Source organism: Delphinus delphis, chromosome 3, assembly GCF_949987515.2.
Source record: "Delphinus delphis chromosome 3, mDelDel1.2, whole genome shotgun sequence".
NCBI lineage: Eukaryota > Metazoa > Chordata > Mammalia > Artiodactyla > Delphinidae > Delphinus > Delphinus delphis.
This window is the reverse complement of record NC_082685.1, coordinates 135,622,616-135,640,023: the sequence shown is the minus strand read 5'-3', so window position 1 is coordinate 135,640,023 and position 17,408 is coordinate 135,622,616. Positions and strand designations below refer to the sequence as shown.

At 35.1% G+C, this 17,408-nt stretch overlaps 1 protein-coding gene across 1 annotated transcript in view; it reads right to left on the bottom strand.

Annotated features, from left to right (window-relative positions):
- Nucleotides 1-17,408, bottom strand: part of HCN1 (hyperpolarization activated cyclic nucleotide gated potassium channel 1) — a 369,251-nt gene that overhangs the window by 47,326 nt on the left and 304,517 nt on the right. The window contains exon 6 of the mRNA XM_060007055.1: nt 4,143-4,383. Within this exon, the coding sequence (XP_059863038.1) occupies nt 4,143-4,383 (241 nt within the window). The remainder of the gene's footprint in view (nt 1-4,142; nt 4,384-17,408) is intronic.

Here is a 17,408-nt window from a genome sequence, read left to right as displayed (position 1 = left end):
ATTCCTATACACTAATGATGAAAAATCTGAATGAGAAATTAAGGTAACCCTCCCATTTACCATTGCAACAAAAAGAATAAAATACCTAGGAAAAAACCTACTTAGGGAGACAAAAGACCTGTATGCAGAAAACTATAAGACACTGATGAAAGAAATTAAAGATGATACAAACAGATGGAGAGATATACCATGTTCTTGGTTTGGAAGAATCAATATTGTGAAAATGACTATACTACCCAAAGCAATCTACAGATTCAATGCAATCCCTATCAAATTACCAATGGCATTTTTTACAGAACTAGAACATTATTTTAAAAGTTTTCTTGCTCTCTCTAAGAAGTGAGGAAAACCTTACATCTAAAGTCATCTAGCTAGGGGATCACAAAAATAACCACTATAACAACATTACAGACCAATCTCACTTATAGATAGAGATGCTACAATGTGTTAAAGAAAGAATACATTACGACAAAGCAGTTTTTAATCCCCCAAATGACCTTATGGTTCAACACAAGGAATTCACTAATGAAACTGACCTTACTAATAGTTTAATCCATATAAATCCAGAGAAGTACATGTTCCAGTCTTTGTCATATTAGCAAATCTAATTGTCTAGTAATTAAAGCTCCTTTGAATTCAAAAAACACATGTCAAATGTAGAAATATATTCTTAATACATAATAATAACTTTCAGAAATTCCTTTCTAAACTTTCATGTATTTGTCACACCTCCATTAATTGCCTCAAAAACCTTTTCCCCAAAACTACCTTCCCACAAAGCTGGACTATACTTTTATTTCTTACTATCAGCCTTTTATTTATTTCCATCAGCTTTCAATTTCTCTTTTTTCTTCATTCAAACACTAATTCTCTGTGCTTTCTAAAGTAGACTTTTTAAAGTTCTTAGCTTTTCCTAATTTTCTCTTTTTTTTCTTAGCATAATCTGCACAAATGTGTAATAGGCTGATGAGGCAATGCAGAATCACGACAAAGAAGAAGAGGAAAGATGAAAACTTCAAAATTATTCTTAGTGAATGAGGAGAAAGTCAAAGAAGCTAATTATTTTGAGCTGATATGTTTACTCAGCTGCAATAGATTAATGGATAAGAACCTTATGGTCATTTTGATAAATTCCAAAAAAGCATTTGATAAAATTAAAACCTTTCCCAATAATTTTTTTTCAGCTGTTACTGAAGAAATCTTCTTAAACTCAGTGTGTTATTGTTACTATTATTTTAAAATCAAAAGGAATTTATTGTTTGGTTCCCAATTCCTATTAATGTGATTTGAATACGTTCTATCATTATCAATTTTTAGGGGATCAGATATACTGGTTGTTTATTCTCTAATGAACTAACAAATAAGATATTATCTCTAGCCTGGATTTATTGAATCAGACTCTCTGATGGGTGAACAGCTTCTCTAGTGATTCTGATGCACACATTGTTTGCCATCTAATATCAGAAGGAAATAGGTAACTAACTACAGTGTTAATTTCAATATGAGATAGACTGAGACCAGGACCCTGGAAAGCTGTGAGAAGCTATGGAGACACAGGGCTGGGAGCCATTAATTCTGACTGAGAAGCCTTCTACAGGCATACTATAAAGTCTGTGAAGAATGAATACAAAGTAATAAGAACCATTTCTTCTCACTCATGAGAAGAAAAAGAGTTCCACTTGAATTTCTCTTGTAGGATAAACCTGCAACTATTTGAAGGCAGATTTCCTGCCTTTTTTCTAAAGGAAACATTTCAGTTTCCGGCTATTGAGTAATAGTTAACTATTAAGCTTGCCAATGCCTGACACTGTGGTATTAATCACTGTCTTTCATGTTATAACAGAACTGGCACTAAGAAACATGAATAGTTGTTCGCCATCACTTCTTCTAACTTGTTCTAACAAGTTAAAATGGTAATAAAAATGTAGTGAAACTAAATAAAATATAGAATAGGGAAAACATTTTTACAATTTTGCAGTGTACAAAACCCAGTTAAGAAACACAAACTCTCTAGTGCCTTAACGCAAAGGAGTGAGATTCAGATGAAATCAGCGATAATGAAAAACAGAATGATGAAAGAAAAATTAGAAAGAAAGTTAAAAAAGTAGTAACAATTTTGGAGAAAATAGTTACAGCATATCAAAAATACATTAGGGATGTTTCTGTAAATTGGTTTTAAAAAGACAAACAACACATTAGAAAAATATGCAAAAATAGAACCAGAAAAATAAAATACAAATGATCCATATCTATGAAGAAATGCCTCAACATCACCATTAATAGTGGAAGTGCAAACTAAATATTAAGGGGATGCCAATTTGACTTATTAAGAGGATAAAAGTAAAAGATCAATGGGCAAAGCCATGTAGAAATGGGCAGTCTCATCAAAGAAATAATTTGACGTTTATTTCAATTTGAACATATGCATAGTCTTTGACCCAGTAATTCAACTCATAGGTAAGTTTTGTACATTTGCACAAATATAAATATATATCTTATTATAGTAAAAAGTTGGAAACAATTCAAATTGTCAGAATTTTTAGCAAGGCAAATTGCCACTTGTGATGGTCAATTTTATGTGTCAACTTGACTGGCCATGGGGTGCCCAGAAAAATATTATTTGGGGTTTGTCTGTGAGGGTATTCCTAGGTGAGATTGGTATTTGAATCAGTGGACTCAGTAAAGTGGATTGGCCTCTCCAGGGTATGCAACCTCAAAATCCACTGGGGGTCTGAATAGAAAAAAAAGGAGGAAGGAGAAATATTTTTTTCCTGTCTCACTGCTTGAGCTAACGTCTCATCGCATCTTCTGCCCTCAGATTGGATTTACACTGTTGGTTCTCAGGCTTTTGGAATCAGACTGAATTAAACGACCAGTTTTCCTGTTTTTCAGTTTCAGATAGCAGATCATAACATTTGTCAACCTCCATATTCATGAGTCAATTTCTCACAATAAATCTCCTTTTGTGTATATATATATCCTGTTGGTTTTGTTTCTCTAGAGAACACTGACTAATACACCACTCAACTAGAAGCTACATTTCCCAGCCTTCCTTATACTTAGAGGTACGTTTGCAACTAAATTCTGGCCAATCAGATGTGAATAGCAGTGATGTTGGCCATTCTGGGCACACATCTAAAGAGAAATTGCTCACTCTTCCCTTCCTCTGTCCCCTCCTCCCCATACTGTGGTCCACATTGTGGAGAGAAACCAATTCCTCTCGTATAAATGAGGAAAGCACTCTAGAGGATGGCAGACCAGCAAAATAAATGAAATCTGGGTACCTAAAAACTGTCTTGGGGAGAGCCATCTAACCCTCCTGGGACTTTTGTGTGAGAGAAAAATATGCTTTCGATTTGTTTAAGCCACTGTTATTTGGTTCCAGTTTAAGAGGATGAAAGGATACTCTAACTAATACAGTAGTAAATACACATGCACTGAATGTGTGACACTGAAATGTGAAAACATACCACTCAGCAGTGAAAAACTGTTGCTTGCCATATCAGTAAACAAAGGATTTGCAGCCATCGAGCCATCACATTACAGCCGCTTACATTATGGTGAGCTCTGAGGGAACTCAGGATAGAAAAAGGATGCCTGCCACCTAGCAGTCAACTGCTGCAGTCACCCCAGATGGTGCACCCTGAGGAGACTCAGGATGAGAAAGCACAGGATACTGGCTCCAGATAGGTGAGGTGCACATCAAGGGAATAATTTCAGTGAGCCCAGACTCTTGCATTTTTCCATACATAGAAAAGCACTAAATTCCTTCACTTGAGATATCTGGTTTTCTTTAATTAACAGTAATCTTTCAATGTTCCTACTACCTGGTCTTTGTTATAAAACTCCTATATATACTGGCTTCTCCCTTACCTCTTTGGAACAGTCTCTCAGAGCTAACTGAGATGCTGTGTCCTGGACTTAAGTCCTCAGTTTTGTCTGCCAAATAAAACATAATTCTCAACTTTTAGGTTGTGCATTTTTTTCAGTTGACACGCTATAGACAATTTTATCAGAATTCAAATACAAGTCCATATTCAAACCCCAAAAATCAACATTCTGACATCTCCAAAATTCTGATAAAGATAAATATTGTGAGCAAATTAGACTTCATCTCAGTTATATTTTCTTTTTTTACTAACCTCCAAAGTAAGAGCCATCTGTCAGCTTCATTTCTTTACTGGATTTTGTGATGACACCAGCAACACCATGCTGAATGAAATACATTTTTTTACCCACAGCTCCTTCTCGTATGATATAATCTCCAGGTTGAAACACCTCAAATCTCAACTTGCTCAGCATGGCAGTCACAAAATTAGGATCCGCATTAGCAAAAAGAGGCATTGTAGCCACTAGTTTTCGGCAGTTGAAGTTGACTATCTCCTAAAGATGGCAAGAGTAAACAAATATTAAGAGAGAGATTAATCATATCAGGAAGAAAAACGTGCTGAAATTAAAATCTATACATAGCATAACACTGCAATTTAAATTAAAAACCAACAACACATAAATTCTAATAATCTAAGTATCTCTTCAAAACCAGGGATCATGTTTTATTATTGTGTTGAAATGTTGTATTCCCAGCACATAGAGTAGTATAGGCATATATTAGACATCAATAAATATGAATTAAATATATACAAGTTTACATTTTATAACTTCCCATTCATTTATTATTTTTTATATAAAATTAGAATGAAAATGTGGAAGAGTTTTAGTCTCCCTTTTATCTGTTTTTATGACGAAAAGAAGCCACATCACTTCCTATTAGCCACGATGTTACCGCTTCTGTGGTCCACTGTGTTGAACAATCTAATTTGTACCTATTGACTAGAGTTCTGAAACCAGGGCCCAGCTGCCAACAAAATGCCAACAGTATTTTGATGTTTTTTCTTAATGTCATTCACGTTAAAGCAAGGAGACTTGATGTTCACATTACACAAAAGACACTCAAACTATAATCTCTAATTATAAATTCAATCTGTTTCTGGGTTAGATCAGAAAATTACTCTTTCCAAACCTCCTGGGTTTCCATTGGAAGTTTTGGACTGGACAGAGGCCATATTTTCCTTTTCCTAAATTGTTTGTTTGTTTTACTTCTGGGATCAGGCCAATTCTAAATTAGGAGATTTATATGTTTGATTTCATTCTGTGGATTCTAATCCAGATTAGACATAGTGCTATCACTATGAACCAAAACAGGGATATGGGACCAACCAATTTTAATCCTGAAAGTTAGATATAGAACAGAATAAACAATGGGAATCTAAACTTTACCACAATGCCATTTCTCAGAAATATCTTCTCCAATGAGCCCCCAAAAGAACAGGGCTGGACCTGAATTTGTGAACTTGCTTAAGAGACACAGAAAATGAAGTCACCTCTGCTAAGAGAGGGGAAAAGGGCAAAAAGATTCAGAGGTATTAAAAGAGTCTGAGATCTGAATTCCTGCTTTGGTAATAGAAACTTCTAGATTCCAAGACTGGGAAAGAAAGTTTCCTCAATCTTCTTCATAAAATAATCTGATATTATTCTAGGATAGTTAAAAATTTTCCAGCTGATGCAGAGGGCACAGAATTTTGGGTCCAACGTGCAAAAGAAGATGTTTCATCCTCAACAATATGTTGTGAGTACAGCAGAGCAGAGAAGTATCTCTAACAGTGGAGTTTCATGGAGACTGGTAAAATATTTAAAAATCAGCAGCTATAGGGCTTCCCTGGTGGCGCAGTGGTTGGGAGTCCGCCTGCCGATGCAGGGGACGCGGGTTCGTGCCCCGGTCCGGGAGGATCCCACATGCCGCGGAGCGGCTGGGCCCGTGAGCCATGGCCGCTGGGCCTGCGCGTCCGGAGCCTGTGCTCTGCAACGGGAGAGGCCACAGCAGTGAGAGGCCCGCATACCGCAAAAAAAAAAAAATCAGCAGCTATAACCAGCAAGTGAACATAACAACAAAAAGAAGAGAAGGATATAACATATGGTACTTCGTGCAGCATCATCCAAGCCCTACAACGCACAGTTGACCCGATGGGTAGCTATATCTAGGGCAATTTGTGGTCAAATTTAACTGGTGCTGAAGAGCTGTGGTGGGAGTGGGGGACTACAGTAAGTGCTCAATAAATATGCATACATGTATGAGTAGACCGAAGGAAGGAAAAAAGAAGAAAAGAAGGAAGGAAGGGGGCAAAAAGGGAAAGAAGGAAGATGGAATTTTGGCATTGGAAAAAAAGTGTTCACAAAGCCTAGTTTATATTCCTGTTGGGAAGTGGCTATTTAAAACTCTTAGAATGCTCTCTCAAGCCAATAGCTTGAGAAACAAGTCTTACATGTAATATAAAAATGTGTTTTTTACTATTCAGAATATTTCCATATAAAAACCACATGAGTGCTTCCCTGGTGGCGCAGTGGTTGAGAGTCCGCCTGCCGATGCAGGGGACACGGGTTCGTGCCGTGGTCCGGGAGGATCCCACATGCCGCCGAGCGGCTGGGCCCGTGAGCCATGGCCACTGAGCCTGTGCGTCCAGAGCCTGTGCTCCGCAACGGGAGAGGCCACAAACAGTGAGAGGCCCGCTTACCGCAAAAAAAAATAAAAAAACAATAAAAACACATGAAGATAAAAGGTGAACCATTCAAGGTACCCAAGGTAAGCACATGAGTTAAAAGAAGACAGAAATATGTCATTGAAATGATCAGATTTGTTGTTTCAAAGTTAATGATTTCATGTGTAAAATGACATAGAAGGATCCTGTGTAGGAAATTGAAAATAAATCATGTTGCAGAGAAAATAAGTTTTCAAACAAAAATAATAAAATAATCTTTTCATCTATGTTTTTTTGATTTGAACTATACAAATTTTTCTCTTCATTGTTTTCTTACCTTTTATTTTAGAAAATAATTTTACAAACAATTAAACTGTCTTTATTTATATGAACAATTCTTTTTCTATGATGCATCACATACCCAGGTGCACCTTGGAACTGCCTTGATTATATCACTGCGAAGATAATTTCATATTATTGTTAACTTGAAGGAATCCATTCATTTTTTTTGTCTTTGTGGAACTTTTACCTCCACGTGAATACTTTCTGATTTAAACTGTAAATTCTAACAAATATTTGACAGAAAAAAATGTGATGGGACAGAAAATTATTTGCATTTAAAGGCTCTCCCTCGTCCCATGAAATCTGCTTGCTTTGAGGGTGTATAGTTTAATGGAAACAATCAAGTGAGCCTCGAAGTTAAGCAAAACTTTTAAAAGCTCTTCTCCATCAATCACATTTCTTTATAGCACATTTTCTTAGGGAGAACATATTTAGTTAAGTTATTAATATCTCTCTATTAGTAAAACAAGACTTTTAAAGCTCTTCCTCCATCAATCCCAGGTCCTTATAGCACACTGACTTAAATAAAACACACAGTTAAGTTATTAATATCTCTACTTTCCATCCAGATTCTTTATGGCAGTTGTTACAATGAGCTTTTTTAGGGATACGTCTGGCCTGAGTAAGGAGTATTGTCTATATGAAATAAGTTGAGGAATGTTCACTCCCTAAGGGAATCAGACACGTGACCATGACCTTAATAATAAAGTACTCCCAATTACCAGGTTTACTTCATAACTTAAAAATAGACAGTTATTTCTCTCCTGAAGCATCTTATCATACCAGAAAGTATGGCAGTGTTAGAAAACAAATAAGCAAACAAGCAAAAACACTAACAAGAAACCCTCACAATGAAAAGGATATTTCAAAGAGGCCAACTGAAAGAGCTACCCGACTAATGCTGTAACAATTGGAGTAACAAAACAAGTAATTTAATATTGGCTTAACCCCAAAGCATAAGATAAATATGAGGCTATACTTATATAAATAAATGATGGAGTAAATTAAAAAGTAAGGGAAAACAGATAAATCTCCTATCCAAATTCCAAATAAATCAACTTTTACCTATTAAAAACAGCATAAGACAACAATAAAACAACAACAAAGAAGAACCCTGCGTTTGATCTTACTCTGACATAATGTCAGTTTATTTAAGATGCGAAGTTCTTTTTCAGCAGTCCTTCCCATTATTTTGCTAAAGTACGACAGGATTATTCACATTCATTGTTCGGTCACAGTGCAGAGAGTATCTTTGTAAACTATAACATACATATAGTAAAGTACACAAAATTTCAACATACACAGATCCTTTGTGAATTTTTCATATATGTGAACCTATATAACCTCCCGGATCCACATACAGAACAGATTTCAAAAGGCTTCCTTTTTTCCTTTCCAATCAAGCCCAGAGGTTCTAGCTCTTCTGCCTTCTATCACTATAAGCAGTTTTACTTGTACTTGAAATTCCCATAAATGGCACCACACACTGCAAAGTCTTTTGAGCCTTCCTTCTTTTGCTCATCATTCTGTCAGTATGATTCATCCATGTTGTTGTGTGGTTGCAGTTCTTTCTTTTTATATTTCAGGCTGTATTTCATTTTAGGACTATACCACAGTTTATTTCTCCATTCTACTCTTCTTGACATTTGGGTTGTTTCCAGTTTTAGGCTAATAAAATAAGCCTGTTAGGAATATTCTTGAAGTGCCTTATGCACTGATTTCTCTTGCATATTTACCTTATGTTGGAATTGCTGGGTAATAGGATAAGCATATATTTAACTTTGGCATATACTGCCAAAATTTTTCTAAAATAATTGTATTATTTTTCTCATATACCAGCAGTATAGAAAGTTCCAATTGTCCTACATCCTTGGAAAATTTTGATGCTACCACTCTTTTTTTAATTTTAGCCATTAGTAGATATGTAGAGATACCTTACTTAAACTTTTTTTCTCATTGTGGTTTTATTTTACATTCCCCCAATGATTAACGTTGTTATGCACATTTTCATAGGCTTATTGGTCAGATGAATATCCTGTTTGGTGAAGTGTCCAGTCAATAGTTTTCCCTGCTTTTTCTATTTGAAGGAGTCCTTTTTATATTCTTGACATGAGCTCTTTGTTGGGATATGCATTGCAAATATATTCTCCTCATCTGTGGCTTGCCTTTTCGCCCTCAATGGTATTTTTATTGTTATTGTTTTGCTGGTAATTTGATTTCTAGTTTGTTTAACTTTATGACAATAAGAAAAAAATGGGATTTGATATATTTAAATTGCTTCAAGAAGGATTTGTGTTAACCATAAATCTGTGCTTTGGAATCATGCATATTCTGAAACCCTGGGAAATTTTAAGCAACATCTTCTTTGTTATTAAAAAGAATAGCAATATTTTAACGTTCCTTCCAGCACTACAATTCTTTATTGATAACTTAAGTATCATTGTGGAAAGTTCCACTTTGTGAAACATTTAGTTCTCCTCCATTCTACATTATTTTATTCCACACAGTATAGTTCTAAAAAGTTTTAAGCGTGGTCACTATAAATATAATTATCATCATTACAATAATGAATCATAATCTTAACAAAACAGCACTGCTGTTACATTGCTAAATTCCTACACCCAACACACTCTGTATTTTTAGACTCTGCGGAGCACACAAGCACTTCCTTCTAAGAACTTAAATCACACAGACATTCAAATGGCATCCAATGTTCAGACTTCCATGTTAACTTCAGAAACAAGCAAACACATATGGTCAAATCTATATCGAATGACACTTTATGACCTAGAACATCTTATAAACCGGTGCTGCTGGTGTTGTCCTAGTTTTTTTTCTGTTCTGTAGCCTGGAGTAGTTAGAATCAAAACAGAGTCACTGGATATGCTAGGGATTTCTTTAAAGGCAGAAATAATTTTAAGAATGAACACAATAAAAAGGAGACAATATTTATTGAATTCTTGTTGGTTCCAGGTATTGCTTTAAATAAAGCTCTAGAAATATTAATTTATTTTATCCTCACAAAATCCTATGCCTTAGGTATTATTACTACCCCACTTTATGGAAGATATTGAGTAATATGCCAAAGACCACACACTTGCAAGAAGAGCTATGGTTTGTTGGCCCAGCTCCCTAACGTAGGGTTTTGACGGATTCTAAGAAGTCATCTTAACTTTGCACATATCTAAAATCGCTACAAACCTGAAGATTCTGATGTTAACCATAAATTTGTTCTTTCAAACTTTACACATTTTCAGAACCTGACATGTGAGGTGGCAAACCGATAGCTACACACTTGGCTGTTTTTATTTCCCCACAGCAATTATTTTTAGAGATCTGAATATTACGGTCTTTACATTGGCATCCATGCTCCAGGTTGCCACAGTTTTTAAAACGTGCTACTTCATACAATTAGGCTATCTGACTGGCTTCATAAATCAGTAGCATCTGAGATCTTTGAACCATAAAGCAAGGGAATGCAAGACGAGAAAGAGAGACCAGGATTTGATGTTGTTGTTTGTGCAGGTATGTCTTATGTTACAGGGACAGGGTCAATGTGTGCCCTTTTAAGAAATGTTTCTTCAATGATATCTCTGCTTCTCCCTGCATAGCCCCCAAAGAACATTGTCATTTAATTTGACAAGTTAAAGATGGGATGTGGAAGGAAAAAGAAAGGGAACAAGATTTAGTGAGCACCCATTTTAAGCAAGTACTTTACATATTATGTCTCACTTATTGCTGGAGGAGAACAACCAAAGAATAAACTTGAATTTGGTTTTATTTCCCCACGTATACAAAAGAACGAAGTTAGTGGAGCTTAGAGAGAGGAAATACATTGCCCAAGCCTCAGAGCTTGAATACATCTAGAGAAACTCATCATTCTATTTGACTTCCAAACCATTGCTCATTCAGCCCTACCATGGGACCTCCCTATTACCTGGATCAAAGTCACAAAAGCTTAGCACTAAAATTAACCTGCGCCCTTATGTTTTGCAATTTCTTGTGCTTTGGAATGAAAATAAAGTCACTTTTAGTATTTCATAAATTTTTAAATCTAGAACTTTCCCCATTTCAGACAAATATCTATTTACCTTTTTGCTTCAATACATTTCTAAGAATATTTACATTTTTAACTAATTGGAATGCCACATTTTATGCAGTGTACATATTTTCAGGGCAGATTATTACATGGTAATATATTTACTATTATGGAATTCTTCAAAAACACAAAATTCTAGTTAAAAAATATATAAAAAGGATCTCGTTTGTGTTTATTATATGAGATCCAATTGTTATGAAAATACATCTGCTTGAAAAATAGTCAAAAATTATTTTGAAAACTAAAAACTAATTAGTTTCAAAAAAACTAATTATTTTGAAAACTAAACCACGTACTAATTTACTTTTATCTTCAATTATCAACATTCATTTATATGTCTGGTAAATAAGAAGCATTTCCTCTGTACCAGAAATAAGGTAAGACGTAACTATGGAAGAAAACAAGTGATATCTTGAAGCATGACTAAATGATTTGGAGTGATATTGATAAATAAATGGACCTTTCACAGGATTTTCAAAGGAGCCATTATCAGCAAGAGGGTAAGTACCACTGGTCTAAATGTAGTACAATGACTGTGATGATGCTGATAGCTAATATTTATTGAACGCTTTGTGTTTTTGCCTTTAATTATAACAACAACCCAATGAAATAGCTATACTATTAACCCAGCAGTATAGATGAGCCAAAGCAGTTTCAAAGAGGTTGTCATGTCACAAAAATCACAGAGCAGGTAGGAAGTGAGCCCAATACTTAAAAGTATATAGTCTGTTCCTAGAACGACATTGTTTAACATGGTAGCCATTAGCCACATGGAGTTATTGACCACTAGTAAACCTTTAATTGATTTAATTTTAACCATTTAGGTTTAAAGTTAAAAGCTGATAACTCAGTTATTAGAAAATGTTAAATTGTTTGGAAAAACTTGCATAGGTGAATATGCTTTTCAACTGTAAATTTTATGAAATCTATATACACATCAAGCAGTTCTAAAAAAAATTAACATTCCAGTCTAAATGTTCTGTCAGAATAGGCTTCGTCAAAAAGTCTACAGATAATAAATAATGCAGAGGGTGTGGAGAAAAAGGAACCCTCCTACACCGTTGGTGGGAATGTAAATTGGTACAGCCACTATGGAGAACAGTATGAAGGTTCCTTAAAAAACTAAAAACAGAGCTACCATATGATCCAGCAATCCCACTCCTGGGCATATATCTGGAGAAAACTATAATTCGAAAAGATACATGCACCTCAGTGTTCACTGCAGCACTATTTTACAATAGCCAAGATATGGAAGCAACCAAGATGTCCATTGACAGATTAACTGATAAAGAAGATGTGGTGTATACACACACACACACACACACACACATACACAATGAAATGGGAAAGGGAGGGGAAGGAATAAATTAGGAGTTTGGGATTAACATGACACATTACTATATGTAAAATAGATAATCAACAAGCTCCTACTGTATAGCACAGGGAACTATACTCAGTATTATGTAGTAATCTATAAGGGAAAAGAATCTGAAAAAGAATATATACATCTTTATATTTATATATGTATAACTGAACAACTGTGCTGTACACCTAAAATGAACACAACATTGTAAAGTAACTATACTTCAATTAAAAAATACACCAGATTCTGAAGACTTAATATAAAAAAGAATGTAAACTATCACATTAATGATGTTTTTATATTGATTACATGTTGAAATTATATGTTGAATATATTTAGTTAAAATTTATCATACTTAATTTCACATATTTTTTAATTTTTAAAATGTAACTACTAGAAAATTTAAAATTACACATGCAATGTGATTCACATTGCATTTATACTGGACAGAGAGTACTACTGCAAAAGAAACATGATGCAATATGTGAGGGGATATGGAAAGTAGAATGCAGTTTTGGATTTTTTAAAAATCTTCATGTTAAATATATTATTTATTGAAGAATCCAACAAAACAAACATAAGGTATAATTTTTTGATATTTATTTATACTTTGAAGAGAGAGGTGAAACAGAATGTGAAACTTTCATAGAAGACTAAAATGAGGTTTAGTTTGACCCTTGGAAAGATTAGATTTAGATACTAAGACTTCTAAGAAGAGTAGATCAACTTCTGGAAATTGCAACCAGTTTTTTAAGTAATCTCACTGAAAAGCTCTAAGGAAGCCATCTGCAATCATTACCTTTAAGACCACTACATGAAGTTTGTGAGGCAATAAATAAATAAAATAAAAAAATCCATATCGGCTTCTGAACAGTCCTTAGTGTCCTAGGAGAGGGCACGTCTGAAATGACTGCTGGAGTGTCCAACACAGAGCGGGCTGCATAGAAAATGCCCAGAGTGGGGTAAAGTTTGGCTTTGTGGGTATGATGTAGAACCATTCTTGGGAAATAACAGAACATACTTAGGATTAGACTGTGGGACCTCGCCCTTATCATGGCTCTCAGGATGACAGTGTCAATAAGGGGAAAAAAAATGGCTTTGATGACTTGCCAAAGATGGCATTCTCCTCCCTGGATGTATTTATGATATTTTTCTAAGTTATAGTTTGCCAGGCTCCCATCCAGATCCAGAGAATCTGAATCTAAATCTTCAGGGGATATGAAAAAAACCTCTGTTTTTAAAAACACATTTCAAGTCATAAGCAGTCAGATGTGGAAACCACGGTTCCTAAAATAAAGAAGTATCTGAAAGTTTACATCTAGCTGAGGAAGGAAGATATATATGTATATATTCAGTATAAGATAATTGTAAAATAGTAAAATAAACATGGGTTAGACTCTCTCTCTCTCTTTCTCTCCAGTGTGCGAGTGTGTGTGTGTGTGTGTGTGTGTTTATCTGAGCTCAGTCCCTGATACCAAAACTAATTGACTCAGGGCCTGTAGAAAGTAACTCATACCCTTCAAATCTTAATCTTTTCGCCTGTAAAATGGAGATAACACTAGCAACTCTGTCATAGATAATTGTGATGATTAAATTAAATAACACAAGGAAAGCATTTAAGTTCACTAAATGTTATCTATTATTTACCATTATAAGTACAGTTGTATTATAAACCAATATCTGTTAAAATCAAATGAATGGTAAAGACTACATATTCTACAAAATTTCAAAGAAACAAGACTTCAGGGTAATTCGGTAAGAAAATATTAGGTCAGATTTTTTAAAAAAGGCTGAGTGGGGAACTGGTTATTAAAGCCCAAAGTCAAGGTAGGTGCAGGGGTTCAGAAGTTAAAAATGACAAGATAGTGTTAGGGCATAGTCAGTGAAATTCCGTTTTGGCCAAACTCAAGGAATAAAATATAGGATTGTTATAATGAAACAGCCCTAATGATAAAATAAATTTGGAAGGTGAATTGTAAATTAAATACACATTCTATTTTTTTAAAGGAAGCATATGGGGGAAATTTAAAAAAAAATTCTCTCAGCGTTTCCAACTGGCTTATATTGATCTGGTGGTTTGTCTTCTAACTTGCAAGATAGTTGCATATATCAGTAAATTAGCCCATACAAATCTTAACGCTTGAAAATGTTTTAAACATTTTTCCAAACATTGACTAACAAGTTAGGTACCTGCTTCAATTTCTTAAACTCAAAGCATTTCCCTTGAGTTCTGTGTTCCCATTAGGGAGAATTTATGTTGAACTGTTTCTCTAGTTGGGATAATGTCTTATTTTTTTTAAAGAAAACATTTAACTCTCTTTATAACTCTTAAGTAATTTGAATATAAAAAATGTGTAATAAAATTCAAAAGTAAGAAATACTTACCTTTAATATTTATTTTGGGGAAGTTAAAGGAGTTAGAGATAAGATAGTGAAGACTGATGAATTAATATAGTGTGCCTCAATTTTAGTTTATTGTAGTTTTCCATCTCATTAAACAAGAAAGAGTAATCAATTTTTGTATTCACAAATTGTATTTTTAAAAATCTTTAAAAACAAAATGAATATACACACATCCCTTGAAATATATAAAAGAAAAAAATCTCTACATTTTCATCACCTTAATGAAAGTAATTTAATATGTTTATGTATTCTTTTAATATACTCTCTTATTCACCTTAACATAGTTGTAATCATAATATACATTCAATATTTGTTTCTTTTCCCCCCACGTTTATAACATAAAATATTTTCTATTTGATATATGATCCTCATTGCCATTCTTTTTAATGGCCACACAATATTCCATCTTGTGTTAATCATAGTTATATTAAGAAAAATCCAATAGAGACAGAGAGAAAAATAGTCTGAAATGGCCTCTTAAATATTGGCAAGCTTTAATATTTTTCGCGATTTCTTATTTTGAAACTCAGCTGTAGCATTAGTTGCTAGATTCATAGTCTCTTCAAATTATGAGTTAAAAGGTAATGAGCCTAAAATCTAGAAATAGATAGAAATGGCAAATTATGATTAAGTGGCTTAAGTGAAATCTGCCTGCTTGTAAAGGACAGACCAAAACAGGATGGATTTTGAGAGATACAGATTCAAAAATTTAAATGTTTTCTGTAGTTACAGCTATCACATCCATCTAATTTGGTTTTGAGATATTAAATCACATCTAAACTTTACAATATGAGTGCAAATGAAGCTTGAAATTAATTTGGTCTTAGCATACTCCTACTGTTTTGCCTTCCTAGAATACAGGAACATGTTACTCTGTTAGGTATCATGCAGGATGTCAGCAGATGACATGACATTCTCTTAGCATTCACTAAATTTGATTGTACATGAAAGAAAAGATGTAGAAACAGACCAAAAAAGCCTAAATCAAAAAATTGTATATTGACAATGACAGTGTTCATTAGTGACTTAGTATCTCTGCCCCACTTTGGAATCCCAGGTTTGAAGCTCACTTAGGATTTGTGTAAAGACCAGCAGAGGGGCTTCCCTGGTGGCGTAGTGGTGGAGAGTCCACCTGCCGATGTAGGGGACACGGGTTCGTGCCCTGGTCCGGGAAGATCCCACATGCCGCGGAGCGGCTGGGCCCGTGAGCCATGGCCGCTGAGCCTGTGCGTCCGGAGCCTGTGCTCCGCAGCGGGAGAGGCCACAACAGTGAGAGGCCCACATACCGCAAAACAAACAAACAAAGAAACAAACAAAACCCACCAGCAGAGTGCAGCTCCAGTGGCCTGCAAACTGTAAACAAGGTGTAAGGGTGATTTGCAGAATAGGAATGAAGCCTACTTGACAGGGTATAAACAGATTAATCTGGACTGTCAAATACAGCAAATATATCAAACAGCTAAACTAAAAAATTATTATTAAAATAGGACCAGCAGATAGTACAGTGAGTTAGAAGACAATTCTGAGAGGTGATTTGGAGAATTTGATAAAAACCTGTATTTGAAATTTTATAATAGAATCCACATAAATTCCTTTCCATCATTAACAGGTCAGCAATAGAAATAACCCCTGCATAACAGTATGTGTACATGTGCAATGGACATGAGGAAATCAGGCCACACCCTAAAACCAGGCAGTCATTCTAAGATGCATTAAACATTCATTTATCTGTCACGTTAGTTAGATTTGTATGGAGCACTGCATGTGCTGACAAGCATTATGGGCTGAATGGTGATGCCTCAAAATTCATATGCTGAAACCTTAACTCTCAGTACCTCAGACTGTGCCTGAATTTGGAGACAGGACCTTCAAAGAGGGGATGAAGTTAAAATGAAGCTGTTAGGGTGGGCCTTAATCCAATCTGAGTGCTATCCTTATAAAAAGAGGAAGCTGGGCACACAAAAAGAAAGGTGGCCATCTGCAAGCCAAGGAAAGAGGCCTCAGAAGAATCCAAACCTGTCAACGTCTTGATCTTGGGCTTCAAGCCCCCAGAAGTGTGAGAAAATAAATTTCTGGAGTTTAAGCCACTGTGGTATTTTGTGATAACAGCCCTAGCAGATTAACATAGCAAGTTAGGCTGGACAAAGTGTGGCAGGAAAGATGAAGCTGCCCCCTCTGAGTATCTGTCAGGACATAGCAGCACCTCAGCTCTGAAAGTAAGGCGGTGGCAGGAGTAAGATACATGAGCCAGCCAGGCTCGCTCTGAGGAGGTGTGGAACACAATGCACACATTGCAACAACTTCTGAGCTCTTCAGTCTGGGGTGAAATAAAATAAAATAAAAAATTTAGTTACAGGAAAAAGGATTTTGCTTTATTTTTGTATTGAGTGTGAAGTATCATGGGCATTTAGTTGACAAGAGCTACAGGCAGATGGAAATGGCTTGAGTCAGGACTGGAGTTATAAGACTGGGTGCTCTTTTACAAGATTTTTTTAGATTTTTATAAAATATATACAGCAATATGTATAGTTTTAACCATTCCCAAGTGTACAATTCACAAGAATATTCACAATGTTGTATTACTATCACCATTATCTATCTCTACCTAGAACATTTTCATCGATCTCGACAAAAGTTCTGTAGCCTTTAAACTATAACTCCCCCCTTC